At 38.0% G+C, this 25,364-nt stretch overlaps 2 protein-coding genes across 7 annotated transcripts in view; one reads left to right on the top strand and one right to left on the bottom strand.

Annotated features, from left to right (window-relative positions):
* Positions 1–950: 950 nt before the first annotated feature.
* On the top strand, positions 951–2,609 carry si:ch211-202f5.3 (uncharacterized). Its single transcript, XM_056252876.1, has 2 exons — positions 951–1,102; positions 2,067–2,609. The coding sequence occupies exon 2, from the start codon at positions 2,076–2,078 to the stop codon at positions 2,400–2,402; it is 327 nt and encodes a 108-aa protein (XP_056108851.1). The 5' UTR covers positions 951–1,102; positions 2,067–2,075; the 3' UTR covers positions 2,403–2,609.
* Positions 2,610–8,177: 5,568 nt separating this feature from the next.
* pisd (phosphatidylserine decarboxylase) overlaps positions 8,178–25,364 on the bottom strand; it is a 41,263-nt gene continuing 24,076 nt past the window's right edge. For 5 of the 6 annotated variants that reach the window (XM_056252945.1, XM_056252944.1, XM_056252943.1 and 2 more), the window contains 6 exons: positions 19,880–20,045; positions 16,221–16,457; positions 15,584–15,722; positions 13,594–13,743; positions 13,203–13,363; positions 8,178–9,525 (listed from right to left, as the gene is read on the bottom strand). In XM_056252945.1, the coding sequence (XP_056108920.1) occupies positions 9,301–9,525; positions 13,203–13,363; positions 13,594–13,743; positions 15,584–15,722; positions 16,221–16,457; positions 19,880–20,045 (1,078 nt within the window). In that variant the 3' untranslated portion in view covers positions 8,178–9,300. The remainder of the gene's footprint in view (positions 9,526–13,202; positions 13,364–13,593; positions 13,744–15,583; positions 15,723–16,220; positions 16,458–19,879; positions 20,046–25,364) is intronic. The other variant, XM_056252946.1, reaches the window with a different exon arrangement.

Here is a 25,364-nt window from a genome sequence, read left to right as displayed (position 1 = left end):
AATCATGAGCCTGATGGACTTGTTCTCAAGCCACTTCTTGGTTGTCTTTGCAGTTTTATATATTTTGAGCATACGCAGTCACCTGAAAGTGCATAAATCAGTGTTTCTTAAAATTGTTAGTGCACCCAAAAGTTCTGTCATCAATGTTGTTTCAAACCCATAAGAGTTTTGTTCATCTTTAAACCCCCAAAATATCTGTCCCTCCATTGAAAGTCTATGCAACCACAAATTTGATGCTTCAACAAGTTCATTAACACATTACAAACAAAATTATTTTGAACCGAGTGGTTTAATCCAAGTCTTCTAGGCAGTCACTTTATATAATGAACAGATTTAGTTTAGACTTTAATTCACATATAAATACTTACAACGCACACACATATAAACACACAACTTGTGTGGCATTACAAAGAGCTAAAAAAAATCTGGATGACGTAAAGCTAACATTTTTTAGTAATCCAAACCCAAAACAGACTTGTCTTTCTCTCTCAATTGCTGCATTATTCCATGAAACACCCTTTATAAATTCAGTTTTGCATGTAGCAGTACTTAAAATGTCAATTCTGTTAATATTTAACAGAGTTAAAACAACGCTGTGGACAAGAGGTGTACTCTGGTGCCTAGCAATGTAATGTTTGCAGAAAGGATAACCAAAACCAACCATCTTACACAACAGCACATAGACTTATTAGAATATTAGCTTCAGGACAAATAGTTTTCATTAGCCTACATGAAAGGCTATTTCATTTAATCGTTTCTTAAAAACATATTGTCTAACTATAATAATAGTGAAAATATTAACATTCCTGAACTGACTTTCAATAGCCTCCTCCCCCATCAAAAACACACACTCACTCACTCACACACACCTGGTGGTTTCAGCTGAGCTCTAATACCCACGGGTGGAGTTACATACACACTGCCGTGTTTAAACAAGACTCACGGTCAGCTGGATAGCCTCCTCCTCCTTTTCTCTCCAACCTGGTGGCTCAGGTTTGTCTCACCTTATTTCGGAAGCACGGAAGATCAGAAGTCAGCAGGAACAGCGTGCAGCTGTGAAAACTGATTCCCACCAAACAAATCCCCCCTCAGGCCTCTGCCGGTAAGTTTATCCGTATTTCTGTATCAGTGGTCACGAGCACAGGAAAAGTTCATTGTGATTTGTTTTTTTACAAGTAAGAGAGAGTTTTTTTTTAATCTAGGAATGATTTGGTGAAAAATGAATAGCTAAAAGAGTCTTGTGATGTCTAAACCAAACATAGAGCTTATAATATAATTTTAAAACTAAGCAATACAAAGTTACAATAACAACTGAACTTATAATGTTACAATATTTTTTTAACAAACCTATCACAGTCACAATCGTGTTGTTTTCCGAGTATCAGCACGGCCGTTTTAAACCAACAGCATGATTGCAAATGTGATTTTATACAACAGTTAAATAAACAATAAGTTGAACGTCAATAACTTACATTTTAGTAACAATTTTGCCAGTAGCTTAACATTTTCCGAAATCCAAACATTGCCGACCGCAACTGTTAGGCTAAGTCTAAAGTCAGACCAACACACAGAGCGTTAACAAGGGTAACGTTCGTGATGGAATCAGTGTGTTTGAATGAATCGGTTGAGTGAATGATTCAATGTCTCTTTCTGAAAGGCTGAATTCAGAATAACATAATACCATAGTACAAATCGTCTTTCCGTTCATCTTTGGAACACATATGAAGATGTTTTTAACAAAATCGGAGCAATTTCTGTCCCTCCATTCTGACATTTCTGACTCTTCAAAAAGTTGATAATGAGATTGTAAAACTTAAGTTTAGTCCAAATTTTCTGAAGAGACTTGTTTGCTTTATGATGAACGGTTTGAATTTAGGCTTTTATTCACATATTCATCAACGCACACATCAGATCTGGTTAATGGAAGCTCAAATTGTGTTGGACGCTAATATAGTTAGTGGCAATAGGTCTTGTTGTATAATGTTGTGTTTTAAAATGTCTTGTCAGGCAGTCTCCTATTTGGAAGGCATAAGCCTTGATTATTCATTTTTGCTCTTCTTCTCCAGCCTGACACCATGAATATCTCACTTGAGAACCCCTATGGTGATGTCACCATCCCTCGTGCCAAGTTGCGGGATGAGGGTGACTCCAGCACCATCATCATGAACCCAATGGCGTTAGAGAGCGCCTATAACAACCGTAATTCCGCCTCAAACCCCTACAGCAGCTTCAAAACTCCAGGGGAGATCAACACCTCGGGTGTCCCGGTTTACGGAGAGGCCAGGAACGGCAGCCAGAACCCCCCTCCTTACAACAACCAGCCAGGATACACGGTGAAGGAAAGCGACGAGCAGGTGGGACGCTGCTACGCCTGTTGCTGCCCCTGCCGGAGGAGGAAGTAAGACCAGATGATGTTACCCTGTGGGTTAACAGTTAGGAACCATCATTCAGCCTCCCAAATTTTGAAAGCCAAATGCCATATAGTTCTAAAATGACTGGATTTTATGGAACCTTAGCCCTGGAGACCATACTGTGGTTTGGACAAAACAAGAGCTGACCTTCTGTGACTGCACCGAAACCTGTTATATTAAATATTTACTTTTGGATTACTATGTCAAACAGTGCTTTGTTCAATTGGCACAGTTAAGTTTGGCTGGATTACTCTTTTTGGACGACTTTGAAGTAGCCTTACCTATGTGTGCCTCATACAATGGCATGCTGAGATACTCCCCTTCATTCTTGCGTTACCCAATTGTTCTCGTACACACTTACTTAAAGTTTTTTGAATAATGTTGTTGTTAATGGAGTGTCTCTTTAAATTATAATGACACTGAACTGATGTACACAGAGGTGAGGCTCTCTTCACAATATGTCCTGGTGGGCTTCTCCAAGTTTTCATTTGGTTTTTGAGCCACACCCTGACGTGCCGTCAGACACAGGTCAGTGAAACTTGAGGAAGAACTCTCGTTCTTTTTCTAAAGAATATACAAAAGGACACTGTCATCTCTTCCTGCACAAGGAGGGTTGTGGCATCCGAGTTTCTACTGAACAAGCTTTTCTGGTTGCTGTAGACATACTGCTGACGCAATGTGTCTATTGGTAAAGCTGCCAAAGAGACTGTCGAGTGTAAGATAAAACAGTTATAGTACTGATATTATTTTATCATAAGCAATATTATAGTTACATTTAATAAAATGGGGCATGGACTGTTTTTTTTTGGCCATAAGACTGTGAGCCTGACTACTAAAATATGCCAACCAAAATGTTTTGGATGTCTGTATTATATGTTAGGCACGATGATCAATATATTTTTTGATACATAAAATCACTTTTGTCTCCATAAACGGTTGTCTTTTTACTTAATAACCTACTCGCTGCTTCTAACAAGGTGACTCAGTCAGTCTTTGTGACGGCAAATTCTTTCTAGCTGAGTAAAGGCAGTATATACGCGGATGAACCGGTTTGGGATGCAGTGGCCTTAGAGCAAGTTCCTGGAACAACAAATGTATAGTCACGTGGAGTCTAGAACAGCCGGTTTACAGGTGTAATTTAAAGATGCTTTGTGGAATATGCAGCGCAGCACACTGTGCATAGGGTTATTATTACTGTCCACTATTGATATACAACATTGTTCAATTAGATTTCTTTTTAGCATAGTGCCAGAGTTCATTGAAAGTCAACCAAAAGACCGTTTAGGAGAGACGTTTGAAACATTTCATTCTCAAGCAAATGATGGATTCAGAGGGAAACACTCACTGTAAAAGTTAAAAACAGTTAGCATGCTGGTTAATTGGTTCTGGTCGACTTTATCTCTATCTCTTTTTGATATTTGCTTAATTGTTTGTGTAAGAAATGTTATGTTTGCTATCAAACTGTTCCCCAAAACATACACAGTGTTGGGTGCAATTAATTATGTCATTTAATTCGTTACTTCTGATGTAATTGCATTAAAGGGATAGTTCACCCAAAAATGAAATTTCTCATCATTTACCTCAAGTTGTTTCAAACCTGTATGAGTTTCTTCTGTTGAACACAAAAGAAGATACTTTGAAGAATGTTGGTAATCAAACAGTTGACGGCACCCATTGGCCATAGTAGGAAAAAATACTATGGAAGTCAATGGCTACCGTTAACTGTCTGGTAACCACCATTCTTTAAAATATCTTCTTTTGTGTTCAACAAACTCATACAAGTTTGGAACAACTTGATGAGAAGTAAATTATGACAATTTTCATTTTTGGGTGAACTATACCTTTAAATACTGCATAGAGACTATACAATTCTATATGAAACAATAGTGGATTTAACATCAAAATTGAATGTCTAATGTTAAAATCTATGTTTTAATGCAACCTTCTCCCTTTAAATACTTTGGTCATATTAAGAATAATTTATGCAATTTTATATTATTTATTTGAAAGAATTCAAGTGGCAGTTTCATGCCTTTGCTTGTAACTGGTTGATATGGGATTTAGAAAGCAATTAATAATAAGTTATGCAATACTTTTTAGAGAGAGTCATTATAACAGTAATCGTATTAAACTGTTGAAGATGTGATTAGTAGCTAGTCATTAATTATATTTTTAGAGTAGCTTACCCAACACTGTACACACATGATTAATCCCTTTGTAAAACCCATGGTAATACTTAGTGCAATTTCATAAATTAATTTAGGGATCTCATTCAAACAGCTTTCAGAAGCTTTGTTGAATTTTTGTCTTTTTTTGTTGTTGATAGCGGTGGTTACTATCAAGTTTACACAATTTTTATTGAAAGAGCAGTTGGTTAACTGTAGTACTAAAAATGGTATTTTGGCTGAAATTATGGTTATGGGGATTTTTCGTAAGGCTAGTTGTCATTTTATGCCGTCACTTGTTAATAGTGATGGGTTAAAATTACGGTTAATTTAACGTAGCTGTTATGATAGCATGGGTATCATTAATATATATATATATATATATATATATATATATATATATATATATATATATATATATATATATATATATATATATATATATATATATATGTATATATTAATAAAAAATATATACATGTATATTAATGATATATATATATATATATCATTAATATACATGCATATATTTAATATATATATATATAATTAATATACATGTATATATTTAATATATATATATATATATATATATATATATATATATATATATATATATATTTAATATATATATATTTATATATTAAATATATACATGTATATTAATGATATACACTCACCGGCCACTTTATTAGGTAGACCTGTCCAACTGCTCGTTAACACTTAATTTCTAAGTAGCCAATCACATGGCGGCAACTCAGTGCATTTAGGCATGTAGACATGGTCAAGACAATCTCCTGCAGTTCAAACCGAGCATCAGTATGGGGAAGAAAGTTGATTTGAGTGACTTTGAACGTGGCATGATTGTTGGTGCCAGAAGGGCTGGTCTGAGTATTTCAGAAACTGCTAATCTACTGGGATTTTCACGCACAACCATCTCTAGGGTTTACAGAGAATGGTCCGAAAAAGAAAAAACATCCAGTGAGCGGCAGTTCTGTGGGCGGAAATGCCTTGTTGATGCCAGGGGTCAGAGGAGAATGGCCAGACTGGTTCGAGCTGATAGAAGGGCAACAGTGACTGAAATAACCACTCGTTACAACCGAGGTATGCAGCAAAGCATTTGTGAAGCCACAACACGCACAACCTTGAGGCGGATGGGCTACAACAGCAGAAGACTCCACCGGGTACCACTCATCTCCACTACAAATAGGAAAAAGAGGCTACAATTTGCAAGAGCTCACCAAAATTGAACAGTTGAAGACTGGAAAAATGTTGCCTGGTCTGATGAGTCTCGATTTCTGTTGAGACATTCAGATGTTAGAGTCAGAATTTGGCGTAAACAGAATGAGAACATGGAACCATCATGCCTTGTTACCACTGTGCAGGCTGGTGGTGGTGGTGTAATGGTGTGGGGGATGTTTTCCTGGCACACTTTAGGCCCCTTAGTGCCAATTGGGCATCGTTTAAATGCCACGGCCTACCTGAGCATTGTTTCTGACCATGTCCATCCCTTTATGGCCACCATGTACCCATCCTCTGATGGCTACTTCCACCATGTCACAAAGCTCTAATCATTTCAAATTGGTTTCTTGAACATGACAATGAGTTCACTGTACTAAAATGGCCTCCACAGTCACCAGATCTCAACCCAATAGAGCATCTTTGGGATGTGGTGAAACAGGAGATTCGCATCATGGATGTGCAGCCGACAAATCTGCGGCAACTGTGTGATGCCATCATGTCAATATGGACCAAACTCCCTGAGGAATGCTTCCAGCACCTTGTTGAATCTATGCCACGAAGAATTGAGGCAGTTCTGAAGGCAAAAGGGGGTCCAACCCGTTACTAGCATGGGGTACCTAATAAAGTGGCCGGTGAGTGTATATATATATAAAGAAAAATATATTTATATATACACACGATTAAGGGGGAAATATACCTATCAAGGACAAACGTGCTTAGTTCTTAAGTGATTAATAGAAATAAATATTTATTTGGTTCTCAAGTAAATAAACTTTAGTTGCAGACTTCAATTAGCGCCAGTAGAGGGAGTGCGTTATTTAAAATACAACCCTCAGAAACCCATACCTGCCGAAGCCGTGTTAAAACAAGGCAGTTTTCTCTGCCTTGTTTTAATGATGGGTTCGGATGGAAATACCATGGTAGCGATTTATTGCCATATTAAGCATATCATGTGATACTAAAGTTGCTACTAAATATCCCTGTCTAAATCATTCTTAGCAAGCCAAACATGAAATGCGTACAGCCTAATTATTATACACAAAACCCTGTTGCCCTATATTACTGGAGAGATAACATGTAGGCCTAATGTAGCCTATGTACTTTTCCCCACAGTGGACTAACAGCTAAATTATTAAATCATGAATTTTTTTTAACAACCATACCCATTTTGATGTTGGGAAGAAATAAAGATAATATATAAAAAATGTTTGTCAACTACTGTACTTACTTGAGAAGCTATAGCTAAGGATGCAAGTTGTATCACAGCAGTGGAATGGGCAACTGCTGGTAAAATGAATAGTACAATGATAGTAACTAAATGTTTGCTGAAGGTCATTGTAACGTTCAGGGCTTATTGAAACAGGCGTGTCTTCGTCCGCGTGAGTGTGTTGCTCTGACTGTGATTGGAGGATGGAGAAGAAACGAGAAGCTTCTAGAAGTGAACAGGCGGGCGCGCCGGGAGGGGTCGCGCGGGCCGTCCTGCACTCACTGTAGGGGTGCTTGATTCCGGGTCCTGACTCCCACTGTAGGTGGAGTCGATGGAATCAATGAGGGTCAGCAATACCTTTATTAAAACAATTTAAAGATAACATTACCTTGAAATGATGTCACCATAGTTTCCTAATGGTTTCCAGTAATACCTCATTTTAAAGAGGCAAAACTGAAAAAGTCACGAGGAAAAGCATTGGCCGAACTCTTTTTGAAGTCACTACTGCACTGGGGCGCTTTGTGCGCTTGTAGGTTGTAAAATGTCCTGACTAGGTAGTTGACAAATAACGTAGACATTTTGTTTGACCACAAGCAGAAAATATTAGGTTAAAATCGGCATGAATCGTGCAATTCATCACATTAGTCATGTGGGTAACAGCTTAATATTCTAATATTCTATGCAGTCTTTCAATAGATAGTCTTTTTAATGAACAATTATAAAAATGCCCTTTAAATAATTTAAAATGAACTAAACGTTACACTGCTTGATAGTGCTCCTGTACATCTCTTAATCCATATTCCCCCGAGACTTGCATTATTAATCAGTATTACGTAATGAATGATTTTCCTCAAATACCATGGTCAGATTTCTCCTTTTTATATTCCCCCATGTATAAATATACAACTTTCCTGAGAAGCTTATTGAACTAATCCACCATAAACTGTGTATATTAACATTCCACTTCTTGTTTTGCCTTTAACAGTTATGAAAACTGCCAAATACCTCACAAATTATTGAAGGGGTAAAAAAAAAAAATCAGTTAAGCCAGCACTCACGAGTACCTGATCAAGCAGCAGCAACCCTTATGAAAAAAAAAGCATTGTGGTCGAAACGTGACCCAATGATGATTATTCCAATATCACAACAACAAACTTTTTATATAATCTTCAAAATTTATTATTGACATGTTTCTTGCACTTGGAACTAGTTTGTAATTAATGTCTATGTTACATGAATTGTATTAATAAGACTTTTCTTTAAAAGAATTTCCACAACAAGCTGTGCTTGGTGCACAGAAAAGCCCAGTGTTTGGTTTTCAAAACATTCAAAGCAAAATTTCCAGAGTCCTCTCCCTAATCTTCATACAGGCGTGGTCTAGAAGATTAAGGGAGTCTGGAGGGTCTTTATCCTTAGTTTAGGGTGTAGAGTCTGTTGAACTTGCTAGGTGCTGGTTAATCAAACAAAGAAAAGTCCAAGAACACAAGCCATAAGATCACAAAAACTCGGATTCATATCAAAAGGGCAAAAAAATGTGTGTTAGTAAAAAATATATCTTGCGTTTTGGCACTAATCAAGTTGAGACAGCAAAATACTTTACATTAATCTCCCGACTAATCGCTAGACCAACAAGCAAAGGCATGATTCAACGCCAGAGAACAACGGCAGTGATTATTGGTCACATGTCTTTTCCAAAACTCTTTCTTAGCGAGTAAATGTGGCCACGATTTTACTGTCAAAATGGCTTGCACCTTGGTGAAGAGCAAAAGTTGGACGGTTTTAAAGAAGAGTGTCTGATAAAAATGAAGGAACCAAATAACGATGGTCTCTCATACATTCCCAAGGCTTGCAAAGTTAGCTGTGGAAATCTTCAAACCCTTCACACAGGTCGACTCCAGCCGAAGGCAATATGGGCGAACACAGAAAAACAAAACAACCGTTTTACTAAAAACAAAATAGAAAAATAATTTAGAGCCCAAAAAAACTGGATGGCATTTCATGGTAAACAAATATTTTACAACATGATGGTCTAAGCATTGCCTTAAAAGTATTTTACAACAACAACAACAACAAAAATTCTAACAAAATGACTGGGAGAACCCAATGGCAATAATGCAACAGTGGTGGTTGTGTGAGTACATATGAACACACATGTATCTCAGTTTAAACAGAGTACATCTCTGCAAATGTGAGTGTATTAGTTTTTGAGACCCTGAATGCATCTACACACAGATTAGCGTGTCCATCAGCAGATTCTGAACCCCTCTCGTCTGCGTTACATCGTCCCGAGAGGTTCTCCAAAACGGATCTTCTGGCCTGCTTGCAGATTAAAGGTAAAATCCCGTGGAGCTTCGAATAACAGTACAATAGTGGAGCCCAAGTTGAACTCGCCCAGGTGCTCTCCTTTTCTCATGCTCACGCCTTCCTGGTTGTTGTTTGTTACGTAGCTGAAATCGTTGTAAGTTCCTTTGTTGTACCGAGGGTTGTTGGTACGGAGCTCCTAAAGAGAAAAAGCAGCTTGTTCATGTCGATGCACTAAAACAGAATTGGCACAAGCCTTTTAAAAATCCAACTTACAACAGATGGGAAACCTCCCTTTTCAGTTTAATATGAATAAAATCCAAATCCATTAGATTTAGCAAAAACATGCAATTTAAGAAATGCATCAGGGTCACAGCTCAATCCTGCTAGTGAAATACCACTTATCAAGTCAGGAGGATACAACAAACAGGTCTCTACTCATCTCACACATTAACCCACATTTTTACCCGCTACCGTCTAGTGGTCTGAATGCGGCCCATTACGAATGAGGCCAAATCCACTCTAAGCAGTGTAGCTCAATATTCTGCTAATGCTGAAAATGCATCATACGCCAACAAGAGTGATTCTATAAACAATATAGGCCCCGAAATAATGAACAACAAACTGGTGACAATTGACCCTTCGCTAAGCCACGCCCGAAAACCGCCACTGGCCAATCGTGGCTTAGCAACCGTAACTAGGCGCGGGAGGTCTGTCAAGCTTTCGAGCGAGGGAAACATGCCGACGCATTGTGCGTATGGATTGTGCAAATCTGATACCCGGTATTCTAAAAGTTTGGACAGTGGGGTGGAATTTTTTCTCTTCCCGAAACCTAAAAGCCAAAGGGGAGAAATCCCGGGCGTGGATCAAGCAGTGTGGAGACCCATTCACAACTAAATGTCGACAGGATTAAAAAAAAAAAAAAAACGCCTATTGCTTGGAAATAATGGCGGGTCTTCATAATGCATATATTTGAACGTAACATAAGACGATTAAAGGCAAGACGGAGGCTCACTGACATACTTTAAAATATGTTTCAGCATTTTGTTAATCGACGGCGGACGGCCTACTACGTTACCCCTGTAACTTTACCCCAATCCGATCGCGGCTCTCCGTTAGATTGATGGATAAACTGTTTGATTTGTAATTATTAGATTATTTTCACATTTCACTTACTCTGCTGTGCATGAACATAGCTGTTCAATTTGTGTTTCCCATGTGAATGGTCTGCTAAGGAGGCGGCTGCTACTTGCGCTGGGACCTAACGTTATAGGCTTTAGCTTCAATTTTGATGAAATTATTATCTAATAAGTTGCATATTATGTCGTGGATATATCCCTCGAATGCATACTGCTGTCCCTTTTGTCTTGCTCTCTCAGATATTTCACTTGTTCGCCAAAAATTACTAAATATCTCCTTGGGAATGTCTGACACCGGTGCATTCACACTGTAATAGACGTGGCAGCCGCGAAAGCTTGACAGGTGTAGCAACAGTAACTAAGGAGGGCGGGGCTTAGCGAAGGGTCAATTTCAAACAATATCATCTCAAACGTTCGAAACGGCTTTGTACTCGTTTAAACTTATTGCAGGTGTCTCTTAACCCACTAACCCAAGCACTTGTCAACAGGTATTGTTGGTTTTTTAAATTATATTTTCAATTTAGCTTTAATATTTTATTTTATTATTATTATTATTAACGTAATTTTAGTTCTTAAACTTTTTTTAATATCAGCTAGTTGCCAAAGCAACATTTCTCATCTTCATTGAAGTTTTTCCATCTAATATTTAGGCTATATTTTATTTGAGCTTTATAACAAAACAAAAATTGAATTGTTAATTGAAATAGTGAACAATAACACTGCTACGGTCAGCATCGTAAAAGCCTGTCCAAGAAGTTCCATTTTAAGCGTCGCTGCTACAGCTTTCAAAGCAGCAAATATTTTGTGAACATCATCTCAGCGCTGCTGGACTGATCGCCTGCTGTGAGCAATGTTCCTGAATTCGTGCAAAATCCACAGGTTCATCTGTAAGGGGTTGTGGAGAGGGCTGAAGAACCATCTTTTGGTGATTTTTTATGGTGTGCTACTTACTCCTGGGAGCCTGCCAGACCCGACAGATGACTGCTTTAAAAATAGTTGCAGTACAAAAATGGCTCAACAAGCAGCTAGATGCAATGAACTAGATGTTGCACAACCACAATACTTCTAATCTAACAGCTATGACCTTATGAACCAAGATGAGTTATGAACTTAGCCCATGCACTCAATCTGTATTGGTGTCTTTCTTAGTAGGACTTAGCACACCTTTTATTATAGTAAACTACTTGTTAAATATCAGCACCAGTAGTCTAGGTGTTACATTTTAGTATCAGTTTCACCAGTCTGCTATGATACGCTTGACCAGTCAAATACCATCTTGCTTCAGTATGAAATGCTTCTTAGCAAACCTTTAGATATAATGGTGTCGACTGCAAAGATGAGTTAACATTGAGGTTTGTAGTCAACATTTCAAACTTGATGACTACATTGATCATTTACTACAGGTGTAAGGGAACATGTATTCATCCCGAACCATACGGTACGGACGTCGCGGTTCGGTGCATGCAGTAACAACACGAACACAGCCAGTCACAGGTGATCCACACCAAAAGGGGGCGCGTGCGGTAATACAACGCTGTTTGCTACCAGTAAAAAGCGCAGAAGAGATGATCGATCGATATGTTTACATCTCTTCAAATGCGGAAAGATATCAATCAAACAGCTTGAGAATATTATCTCACGTAACATTACATTTACCTCAGGCATTTAGTGTCGACAGCAGGTTAGTTCGCTAGAGAAATTAACTCTAGAGAGAAGCATTTCGTATGCACTATATTAGCCTATTCATTATATTCACTTAACCAGTTAGTAATATCTTGATTATTTAATGTATGTTTAAATAAATTTGTCATGAAAACAAGTTGACAGCCCTTTGTGTAAATGATTATATTTCAAAAATGAATTAGAGTAGAACATTCAGTTTATAATTATAATAATAATAATAATAATAATAATAACTATATAAAAAATAAATAGCAACTGAATATAATAATTTACACTGTTGTTAATTGTAACCTTTAATACTATAGTAATGTGTAAGGGCTCCCTACATAGAGCATTAACCAAGATAGATTTTTTTATCCTTAAGAAAATTAATAATAACAGAGACAAATTTGTAAAAAGACCCCACAGTTTAATAAAAAGAAGCTATTTTATGTTTAGTTCTCAAATGCTGTACCGAACCTTGACATCAAAACAGAGTTACGTATTGAACCGTCATGTTTGTGTCCTGTTACACCTTTATCATTTACATATGCTATCACCATTGTAACAATACAAAGCGAGTTGAAAATTGGCAATGTTACACTTTAACATTGACTAGACGTTCAGATCACCTACGACTAATTATTAATGAGAATGTCATTTTGCACATCCTCTGTCGTAGCACTCAAATCTCATTTTAAATGGTCTCATAAATAAATATCTAATTTTATGTTCTATGAAAAAAAAGTGTCAACAACAAAAGGTAAGCAAGTAATTAAAGATTTTTCACCCTATAGCCTACTGAATCATACTTGTGTATATTTGATACAGAAATTTCTCTAAAAGGACTTTAAATTATCAACATGATCAAAACTTCGCTGAAAAACATCTTTTAATCTACATGCCTTTTTTTTTTTAAGATCTTTCATGTCAGCCTTTTTAGGGTTCATTTTCAGGTGGCACTGTTGCTTTAAACTCTCATTCTTCTACAGGAGCTAAATAAGAGCAATATGGGCATTTTAATCTGAGCTATGAACTTGTAGTTTAAAAAAAAAGTTTTTTTGACTGTTCTAACCTTGTCAAAATAGATGCGTATAGATCCCACATTTGTCGCTCCTACAGCTGTGAGTGAAAAGAAGCCGTGCGTCCACTCCCCACTCAAGACCACCCGCTCATTATGGCAGAAAAGTTCCTTGATCCATCGTGCAACTCCAGGGTTCACCGACATCAGAGAACCTATGATACAAACATGCATATCAGACCACAAGCCATGCTTCAGTTGTGTAACCAGGCACTGATGTTATCGCACTGCTCAGTCGCCATCAGATTAGAAAAGACGCTTATAACTTAAGCAGTTAAGACCTAAAGTCCATGTTGATTAATCTTTTTAACAACAAATCATATTTTCAGAAAGCAAAGCAAAATAACAGAGAGAGAGAGAGAGAGAGAAAGATAAAGCCGCTGACCTGGGAAGTGCCGTCTGTGTGCCACCCTCCAGTCTGTAGGCGAGTGGAAGCAATGGTAGTCACCTGGAGCCAGATAAACTACACAGTGAAACAACTCATTCCCCTCCGTAGTGACCAGGGCATCCTGAAATGTGCCAGGGTCATCCTCATCTGAACAGGACAAGGAAAATAAAACGGAGATGATTCAATTGTTCAGTAGTTGTCAGGAGTGTTTATATCACAGGGTCTATAAGCTAAGCATGATGTTCTTTGTTGGTTGGATCAGATTTTAGGCTTAGTGCTTTCAATATTCATATCAATCTATAATTTTCCTCCGATTTTAGAGATGCACTACAGAACAAAAGATTGGGGTATATATATATATACACATTTTTTTTTTTTTTTTTACAAATTAATACTTTTATTATACAAGGCCACATTAAATTGATCAAAGGTGACAGTAAATACATTTACAATGTTACAAGTTTTCCATTTCAAATAAATGCTGTTCTTTTGACATTTCTATTCATCCTGAAAAACCACATTAGAATGATTTCTGAAGGATCATGTGACACTGAAGACTGGAATAATTCAGCGTTGCCATCTCAGGAATAAATTACATTTAAAAATATATTAAAATAGAAAATGGCTATTTTAAGTAGTAAAACAGTAATCTTGTGAAATATTACAGTCTTTTTGATCAAATAAATGTACCTTTAGTGAGCAGGAATTTTATTTTTTTACCAACCCCACACTTTTGAACCGTAGTGTGGATTATGGCTAGATAAAAGGCTCAACAAGCTTTTTTTAATAAGGTTTTGATATTTTATAAAATTACTAGCTAAATTTGAGCCATCAGACAACCATACAGTGATCCAGAAATTCACAATACGGACTGTGGAGCAAAACATCTCAAAAATGTATACCAAATTTTAAAATGACGAAAGAAAAAAGATTTCCATTCAAACTGCTGTTGTCTTACGGTACAATAATGTAAAATTCAGCCCTCATTTATTGTTCCTTTCACATGTCAACACATGGCAAGTCTTTCTTCAATGCCATCTCTGTTATATGAACTTCCACTAATAAGGGAACTAAACCGGATCCCAGACTGAAAGCGGATGGGATCAGAGCTGCTTTGCCACTGTTGCGGCAATCAGTACACGTCTTATTTTCTGCTGAATGTGCATGTAAATTGATTTTGAATGAGTGACACCCTTCTTCCTGCAATTGTGCCTGCTACAGACGGTGCAATTTAGGCAATCCTATAAGCTCATTACAAATGACACTGTGCAACATGGATCTAATAAACTTGGGTACGACATGTATGTAGACTGTACGATGATGACACCTATTGAATCATAGGCTAAAACGCAAGTTAGCATAGAAGAAATAAACGTCATCAGCATGCGCTAGTGGTAAACAAATGGAGCAAGATGAATCGCACTTTGGCAATTGTGGTTTTTATGTGCGCTGAAAAAAAGATGAAGCGAAAGAGAAAAATGGACGCGGTCATGTCTAGGGAAAAGAGGCCAACTTGGCATGCCAATTTTGCAAATGGAGCTTGAGGCAAGTAGTTTTAAGTTTTAGCGCCATGTCACATTGATCAATGTGCCATTTCATGTTGCATTTTTATTGGCTAGTCAGTAGACGTAGGTCGCAGCAGCAAACACACTGAGATGATCATGCCGAATTTCTGACAGAAAATGATCGCAAGCTATCTTTGGTCGCAAGAGCGTGACAACGGCCGTCTTTGAACCTCTATCACTGCATGACGTAGGACCACCGTTTAGGAGCCAAGACCACAGAAATCACCACGATTGGTCACCTTTCGCCTGGGACAGGCCAAAATCATACAACATGGCTTATGCACAGTACACAATCTAAAAATGATTTGGTTGCTCAGAAAACCTTGTATCCAAATTTTCTAGTGTTATGAAGATCCAAAAATCAAAGGACTTTTGACCAAGTAGTATGTTTCTGGATCAATGACAAATTTATTGAGACTTACTTCTGTTAGCTGTTAAACTCTCTGCCCAGGTGTGCGGCCCGAGGAACGTTTCCAGGGAGTAGGTCACTCCCTTCACTTGCTCTACCTCACAGTTCTTCACACGCCCAAAATGAAGGATCTTGCCATCAGCCGGACTGATCTGTGGAGCGAATGGTCATTCATTGTGTTAATATATTGTATGTTTAATATTTATTCATACTGTATTAAAAACTGACATTAGCTGTAAATAAACTTCAGATTTAGCATGCAATTATTTCAGACCCAGTAACAAATATAGGCAACAGGAAATTATGTAACATTCAAGGGCTACCGTAAAAAAAGAAAAATATTTTTTTTACCACTTCCAGTAAAATATATTTCCATCTACTCAGGTTTCCTGCTATACTGCCAGCAATGCAGCTCCTTTTTTAAATGAAATTTCATATTCTTTAAAAAAATATTCAACTATACAAAGTTTAGATCCTTTCTTGGTTAAAGCCAATGCAAACTTGCAGGTCATCGAACCTAAACTATCACACAGAGCGTGAAATGAAAATTCAATGCACATGCTTGCGAACCTCTTCAAGGTTTGCATATGAATGAAAGTGAATGGGAATTCAAAGAATGCCTCTTTCTACAGCTACAAACCCAGACTTACCACACAGTGCGAGTCGCACACTGGCCGGACCTGAGGTTTGAGTTTGCGTCTAAAAAACTCGCCCAGGTTTCTGTAATGCTGTAAATCCTCCACGGCCGCTTCCTTCATGTTGACTCCAAAAGTCCATATATACAATCTGAAGATAGGTTTCCGTAGCCAAGTGGGCAGGTCCACCTGGTTCAAGCGACCCCAGGCTCTGGAGAGCAGTCGTGTGGGTATGGACTTGTAGATTGTAACCTACACCCAAGAGACACAGGGTTTGAAGACATGTTCAAGTATCTTTATATTACACAACAGCAAACGTTCACAGAGAGGAACGCAAGCACACTTAAGGTGCCCCTATTATGCTTTTTAAAATAAACACCTATGTTACACACTGCATGAAAGGTACTGTGTATGGTAAAGGTCTGCAGAGTTTTAAAGATAAAAGTGCACGACAAATAAAGTTATTGTATCCTAAAAGAAGGAATTGATTCTGAACTGCTGAAACGAGTCGTCATATGACAAACCTATGTAGGTTTGTAACAAATTTGCATAATTCCAGCCTATGCTCTTCATTGGCTGCCTGCAAACGACATCTACTAAGACCCGCCCTCAAACACTGTAGTTGTGGCTGAGGCCTAGAAGTTTGGTTCATGTTGTCGTCATGACAAGACAACGCTGTTTCCTGCGTGGCGAAAGCAAATCCTTTTTTTCATGACTCGGGATTAAACTGGTAAGGTAAAACCAACGCCATCGTTATTGTTCATATCACTGTGTATGCAAGCACTGAGGAAGCCAGCAGAGCTGAAATACAGATATGATAATGTGTGTTTTGTTTCAGACCAATTTTTGTTAAACCAATCACAACAGACTAGGCCATCTGACCAATCAGAGCAGACTAAGCTCTTGTAAAGGAGGGGTTTAAGGAGACTTGATCCTTGATTGAACCGTTTCAGAAACTGAGAAAAGAGGTGATGCTGCAATGTATATTATGAGAAAATTAAAGTGTTTTTTGACCTTGAATGCATGTAAACCTGTTGTAGGAGATATTTAAAACAAAATCAGGAACCTTTAAAATAGCATAATGGGGCACTTTAATGATTGCCACTTTGTTTCTTTATACATCATTTGACAACAGAATGCTTTATTATCAGAAGTCAAATTTCAAGGAATATGCCAGATCTGATTTTGAATGGAAAATATTTGTAATGAACCAAAATTTCAGGAAGTGAAAATATTCTTAATGTCACATAATTTGACCTTTTCATGGCAAGGCAAAGTAAGTTCAGAAAGCAAAATGGTGCGACTCCCCCAAAATAATGATATTTATGAATAATAAAAATGCATTTTCCCTTGTAATATACATTACAAAATTGCAGGTGAGCATCTAAAGTGTTTTACAACCTGTTATATTAAGTTCAGCAGCTGTATGTGGCAGTGCACCACGTGCTCCAGTGTTTGGATTCTTAGAGTGTTTAGATCAGTGTATCTCACTGATCATTATTGATGTGGGCAAGACGTGATCCTAGATCAGTGCTACAGATAGTACAGAGGCTGATGCATGACAGGAGCTGGCCTGGGTGTTCACTGTAAGTGGATTACTTTAGTTAGCTTCAATCCCAGCTGACAGACAGGAAGCTAAATGCGGACTCTTGGGAGTCTTTCAGGGTGCTGGGTTGTAGATGATGGGTTTAACAAGCAGGAAGTTAAGGATGAGATATGTTGCCTGACCCAGAAAAGGCCCTTTATCCACAAAGTGTGTCATTTTACTTGCTCACATTTTGAAACAAAAAATAAATATTATGCCAAGGTTGATGCGTTTATAGTAAGCTCTTCCAAAAAATAACAATCAATTACTTTTTAAAATAAAAGGAATTCAAATTAAGAACTCATGGTGCGTTCAAGTCCTCCTGGGACGTTCATATTTACAAGTTGGGAAGTGGTGTTTACGACGTCAAGGGAGTTCATATTTACGAGTTGGGGAAGTGGTTTTTATGACGTCAGGTGCGTTTAAGTCATTTTTGTCAGAGCAAGATCATGGCGGTGTACATTCTCTTAATTAACTACACAAAAATACAGCAAGGTTTTTTGAACCCTACTTCTGGAAAATGAAGAACAAAGAATGTGTATGAGGGTGTTTGCTTTATTTATTTAATTTAGGAAGCCAATGTAAACTTTATTGGTACATAACATACTATATTGTATATTACAATGCTATCATATTTTGTGCAGGCACTTTAGCTTCTTTTGTTGTAAATAAAAACAACTGAAAATGTCACTGCTAAATAACTAAGTATTGTGGAGTACAGATCGGGACTCAAACGAGATATATATATATATATATAGCATCGTTGGCGCGACCACCACAACGTTGCCCAACATCAAACGTAATGAAAGAGGACTGAAACTGCGCTACTCATTATTTTGTGCTTCACGGACCGTTTATCAATTTGGAGCATCAATGTCTGTGCAGCGCGAGCCGATCTTGATCAAGCGACTGTTACTACACAGCGCTAAGAGATCCAGTAAAGAAAGCATTTGAATTCGCCACAGAAGTAATTATATCGCTGCGAGATCTAGTGAGAAGCATTCAAATTTCTCCGTTATTAACAACAGCGCCGACGTGGAAACCAGGAGATTGTGCCCTAGTTATAGGCTTTAAATCCACAGATCAGAAACATTCCCCATGGATCTAATGTAACACTTACTGTAACCATGGAAGTTTGGCAGGAATAGTAAAATGCTCACACATCTTTTTCCAGCACTTCAAAACTCAAATATTATCATATTTAGATGTTATTTTTTAATGTGACGACCAAAACATTATTTGTTCATCTTTCAAAGATTACCCCCATTTATAAAACTAAAAGTTTCAAGATGTAGGAAAACTACAAAAAAAAAATTTCTTTTAATAAATATATATTATTTTTTTTACAAATCAAGGAAATTTCTCTGGCATTTCTTTTTGCTGTATCGAAAACGTATCAAACTGAACTGTGAATTTTGAGAACCGTTACACCCTTACTTATTACATACATATATATATATATATATAAAAAAATAAATCTCTCCAAAGAACTACAGCTTTACATTAACAAACACATTTTTTTTTCTATTTCTCTGTAACTTCCTGTCTGCCACTGGAGATATGGTATATGGTATGGCGCTTCTGAGCATCAGCATGGGCTGACTGGCAATTTTCTCGTGGGAACTGAACAATAGTGGTGTCAGAACCACCGTGGCACGATGCCCTCGACCGGGTCTAGAGACAAAGTGTTCCTCAGTTCAGAGCTGCACCATGGGACAATGGTCCTTTTCACATTCAGTCCCAATGGAGCTCAGCGGGTCCATATGCAAGTAGCCATCTGCTGATAGCAGCAGCTCTCTTTGCTGACCTTGCATCAGTTTTGAGCTTTCATTTCTTTGGGTTAAAAAACAGAACTGATCCCAGATCTAGGCCGTTATTCCGTAATGTTTCCCATAATTACAGACATTACTAATCACAGCATCATCAATAAGGTAATACCCGTTTTGCATAACAAAATCCCCAAAACCGATAATACATTGGTTACACACTGATGGATGTCATATATGTCTCTGGATAGTGAGATTTTGCACACTCAAACACACACAACATCAGTCTGTGGGCTCTATTTGATGTTTCCACCTGTACTTACTCTGCTTGTGGGCCTCCAGCCTACTTTGGCGAGAGGTTTGAGCGCTCCAAAGGGCAGGATGTAGTAGAGGAAGGACAGAGGCCATGAGCGAAGGCGGGCAGTAGGCCGGGACATGCAGCTCAGCTGGCCTAGTCGCCGCCGCAGGGCCAACTGTGGGAACTGCAACCTGCACAACACATTCATGATGCCAAAGTGCACAAAATACTCAAGACACATGAAGAATAAAGGTGGAAATTAAAGACTTATGTCCAGGTGATCTAAATGTTGTAGAGAAGGGGTGCCCAATGCTGGAGATGAGAACTACCTTTCCTGCAGAGTTCAGTTCCAACTCTGCTCCAACTTGTTTGTAATTATCAAGTATATCCTGAAGATCTTGATTAATTGGTTCAGGTGTAATTGAATAGATTTAGAGCTAAGCTTCACATGCAGACCTTCAGGAACAGGATTGAGCACCCCTTGTTATACAGTGAATCTCATGAAACCTGTAATAGACATGTCTGGATAATATTCCACCCTAAAAAAAATCTCAAGAAAGCAATAAGAATTGTGTGGATTTAGAAGATGGGAGTGAAATCCTACCAAAAAAGAAAAGAAAAAAAAAGGTATTTTTGCAGTTCTTCTATCTAATGACAGAAAAATTACACATTTCATGACAATTAAGGATATATTTCCACAAGTGTCATTAATAATAATGATTTTTATTTTGCATTAAGGTAAAGTAATTATAAATATTATTATGGTAATGACAATTATAATATTTTTCAACAACATCCATTACCTTAATATAATATTATTATTAAAATGTCATTACTTAAATATTGTTATTAAAATATGGTAATTGCAAGTGTATCATTAAATACAATATAAAATTACTATTATTAAACTAAATATAAATATTAGATAAATATTATGCTGGAAAAATATGTTTAATGTTCATTATAATGTTGGTGCATACTTGTATAATTAATGAAATAATTTTTTGGATAATTAATGTTCCTAAGACATTGGTAAGATAATGATGATAACCACTGAGAACAACAGGAATTACAAAAAACTCTAAAGTAAAAAGTCGAAATGTATGGTAATGGGAAATTGGCAGATTTTTCATGAAAAAATTCCACACACACACACACATCCATTCTATTATTTATTTTAGGGTAAAAATGTTACCTGAACATGTTTTCTTGAGATTCACTCTATAAAAACAGAACTGGGCTGCTCTATCAAGATGGTAGAAAGGAGGAAATAAATATTTATATAACATGCAGAAACATACACACAGCCCACTCACACATACCAAAAGACCAAACACAAAGACTCCCATACAGAAGACAATAAACAGCAGAAGATAAATGCTACAAAGATACTTGAGATATGAAAGAGACAGAAATAGCAATTCTCCACTGTAAACGTAACCTCATGGTGGTTCACACTGCCTATCAACTACACTGACCATATATGCCGTTCAGCTCAATTCCACTTACATCAGTCTAAGGCAAAGGCTGCTTTCACCTGCTTATCACCTTTAGTCTCATTTAGGGTTTACCGTCACCTTCCTGTTACACTTGCTCTAGAAATGGTACCATGAGGAGAAATACTTGACTGAAGCAGGTCTAGGCCAGTCTACATAATTTTCTTAAAGGGATAGTTCACCCCAAAATTAATATTCTGTCATCATTTACTCACCCTCATGATGTAATTCCAAACCTTTATGATCTTCCTCCAGCAGAACACAGAGTTATTTTGAAGAATGTTTCCGCTGTTTGAAAGTCAATGGGGTCCAATGTGATTTATGACCACATTGACTTTAATTGTGTGACAATATATTTTTATTTAATCTTATGTTTTGCACAAGAAAAAGTCATACATGTTTGGAACGCCATGAGGATGAGATGATAATTTTCATCATAAAAAAGGGCCACATTTTAATCAACATAAACCTACTTAACCAGCACGAACATGCATGGATTTTGTGGGTCACGCCGCCGAGTGGGACATTTGCACAGAGCAACTGAAGTCGTGCAGGATATCCGCCAGTAATCTTTTTATTTTTTGTGACCGTTGCGGTATTTTTAGTGGAAAACATTCCAGATCAACACAACTGTTGCCGACTGGAACAGCACATGCAAAAATGTTGCACTTCTATTCTGGTCCGGTTGATGCAACTCGTCGTCTGGTTGGGCTATAACTGCTTGCTTTTCTTGAAAATGACCATAAGATCTGCTGCTTCAGTTCTGGCTAAAGTGATTAGCTTTAGTGTGTCAGTAAAGTGGGTCATACTTGGCCCTGAAAGTGATGACACCGCACTAGCGGGGTTGACAGGGACCAGGGCTGCAGCTACCAGGGCTATCTATAGAATATAATACCGTGTCCACCCTAATCAGGATGAAAACTTGTTCTGACCTGTGGACAGAGAAGACTTAGCCATAGATGGCCTTACACAAACACTCAATGAGTCACCCGACTTTGGCAGGTATACTCGCAATTCAGCACACAAGAACATCTTTACTTTGACCCTTTCAAAATGTACTACCCAGTAATCTCTGTTTGAGACATCAACATTTGCATCGTGATCAGGGTGAGTAATCAAGCAGTACAAACAATACTACTACTCGTGTATTGATTATAAGAACAATGGCAACACCAGCTCTTGTCAGGTTAGTACAGGCTCAGGGGGGCAACCTTTCGGTGCCTGGGCTACACAATCTGCCTTCACAATCATCAAGTACATTGACCTGTCGTGCATCATCATAACAGCATCTGACGTGTGGGCCTTTCCTACAGAAGTGTAAATTTTTATTGCCCTTACTATAAATAGACAAACTGCAACAGGCCATAACATCGGACCAGTCTAGTTCATGACTCTGAGCTTTACTATTTCCATTCGCTTATACCAAAGTCCATTTAAAAGTCAGTCAGACCACTTGGCGGCCATATTGGTACTGGCGGCAAACAGCAACTTCAAGTCAATTATTAAAGACATGTTTTTGCTCAGTTCCTTGCACAATGCCATGTTATGACCTCAAAACACTACCCATAAGGCTGCGTGTCCACCAAAGTGTTTTTAGACAGCTGAAAACGTCTAGATGGGGGCAGCGCAGCGGTTTTTTCATTTGAGACGGTTTGCTTGCTGTAATACGTAATATCCGCGGAAGTGTTACTAGCAGAGATGTGACGATAATACTATTCTCCCACCGGTTAATCGACTTGTGACAACACCGGTAATATCGGTTTCATCGGGGGGGAGGAGAGATGTAATTCTTTTTTTTTACATCAGCTGGAACGGCAGTGTGCACTTCACTTTCACTTTTAAATTAGATTCAATTCATCCTTCGCAGGGAGTTTGATTGACATGCGATCTGACCACACCAGTCACGTAACTGAAAACTATGAAAGCCATGTGACCGGTCTCGCATCCGCTTAGAGCTTGTGTGAATTGCACGTATAAAAAGTTAACGAACAACCTCGATCCATCAGGAAACGCCACAGGTCGCTGAATTTCACTGCGCTTCACGAAGAGTTTTTCTTTTGCGTGAAGCCGTTCGCCGGATATGTGTTAAAAGATAGCGGAGTGCATTCATGATTATTAGGCTACCGGTATAATAATCCTCCTGGCACCGGGTCTGAGAGTAATTTACTATCTTACCTTTGTTCTTTGTTTGCTGCTGACAGAAACGCGATCTGACACGCGTCCCATTTTCTCACAAATCTCTACGTTCATTTAACACTTTATTTAACTGTGTGTGTAATAGGCAGGACTTACAGCGCGGTCCCTTCAATCTTGTCGCGCTTGAATGGTTTAAAAGCTTCACATTAATAAGAGCGTGATCATACAACGCTGGTCAACGGGTGACAGAAAAAAACAGATACTGCGTAATTGCGTTAAATATTTTTAACGCTTTAAACTTTTTTTTTTTGCAGTGCCGCAGTGGGCAAGTGATGAAACCGGCGTTGCGACTGAACACCGTGTAACACCGACTATCGTAGCAAGCTAGTTACTAGTATCTCATTTCACAGATAGTTTGTTTCTGTATTGTTTCTATCTAAAAATGTCGATACAATGAGCGCTCCAGCGTAAAATAGACACTCAGCGCCTCGTTACACTCCTGCCGTTTAAAAACGCGGCGCTACCATTGAAAACAAGTGGGAAAATATGCCAGCCGTGTGAAAAAACGCTTTAGTGGACACATAACCAACCTCATATGGCAATTCTGATGTAGTAAACTTGGATGTGGAAAATGTAAATGTGGAACACTCCGGTACGAATCACAATAAAAGAGCTCAAAGTCTTGTAGAAAAAAGCTAAAATGGCACAGTTGCTTTAGCAAATGCATTTATATCTTATGTTTGCTTTCATTAACACTACTGGTTGGGTCTTGGGTAGGGTAGGGTATGCAAAACAATTTTTTTTTTTTTTTTTTTTTTTTTCATGTTCATCTGTTTCGGATCAAGCTAAACATGCTCTTGGCACCACTCATTAGACATTTAATTTAACTTCTTTTTTTTTTTTAAGTGTCACTAAAATGCTAGAAGCAGTGTAACATTTTGCAGAAATGTCGTCACTGGCATGCTTTTTAATGTCTGGTAACATTGATATTGTATGTTGCACTTCTTTAGCTCCAGTAATGCAAATAAAATGGTATTTTTTCCAGTTGATCAATTAAAGGTAATGCGCAATTAAATGTAAACAAACATGCAATGCCTCTATCTATGATAAAGGCGATTGGCTCTTTCAACTGTGATGCGTGACTACAGCGCACATATTGAATGCTATGAAGGGACGGTCTAAATTTTAGGGGTTTGTTTAAATCAGTAGTTTAGCATAAGTATTTAGTATAAAATGTTAGCCTAACTCGTCCTGCACCTTTCAGGCATACGTTTTTGCCTGAAAAAAAAATTCAAATAAATCTATAGCCTTGTACAGGAGGAACCCAAGTCAAAAATATTCATAACACAATACAACAACAAACCTGATAACAGTAGTTTAACAGCTCCTCTGTGCAAATGTTGTTTTAATCCTATAACTACATTTGTATAAGAACTGCGCAAGTGCATGGTATAACCTTTAACACTAAACACTTTTAGCACTGTGCATTATGCAACCTCATTCTAGCGGATGGCAAATCCAGTTAATATGCCAAAGTGTGCGCTGCAACCTAGTGCGCCTGAACGGCTTGAAACAATGATTGTTGGATTTTACGAGAGCTCTCAGTCATCAGGTTATCATTCAATTGAATTTAGAGCATTTCTACCCCTCCCCCAACCTGTCCAGTGCAGATGAATATGCATCAAAGAACCTTGCAGTTCACAGCTATTCACAGTGCATTACTCAAACTGCGGAGGACGTTCGAGAGGTGATGGCAGCCTGTAAAAAGACAACAAAGTCTTTGGATTCAGTCTCTTTCACACACTCGCTGTTCAACACAGCCCCCCTTGTTTTTTCATTGCAGGCACACATTGGCCAATCACTGGCTGAATATGAGCC

Source organism: Rhinichthys klamathensis, unplaced genomic scaffold, assembly GCF_029890125.1.
Source record: "Rhinichthys klamathensis goyatoka isolate OS25496 unplaced genomic scaffold, OSU_Roscu_1.1 h1tg000099l_1, whole genome shotgun sequence".
In the NCBI taxonomy this organism is placed as follows: domain Eukaryota; kingdom Metazoa; phylum Chordata; class Actinopteri; order Cypriniformes; family Leuciscidae; genus Rhinichthys; species Rhinichthys klamathensis.
The sequence above is the reverse complement of the archived record's forward strand: the minus strand, read 5'-3'. Positions and strand labels throughout refer to the sequence as shown.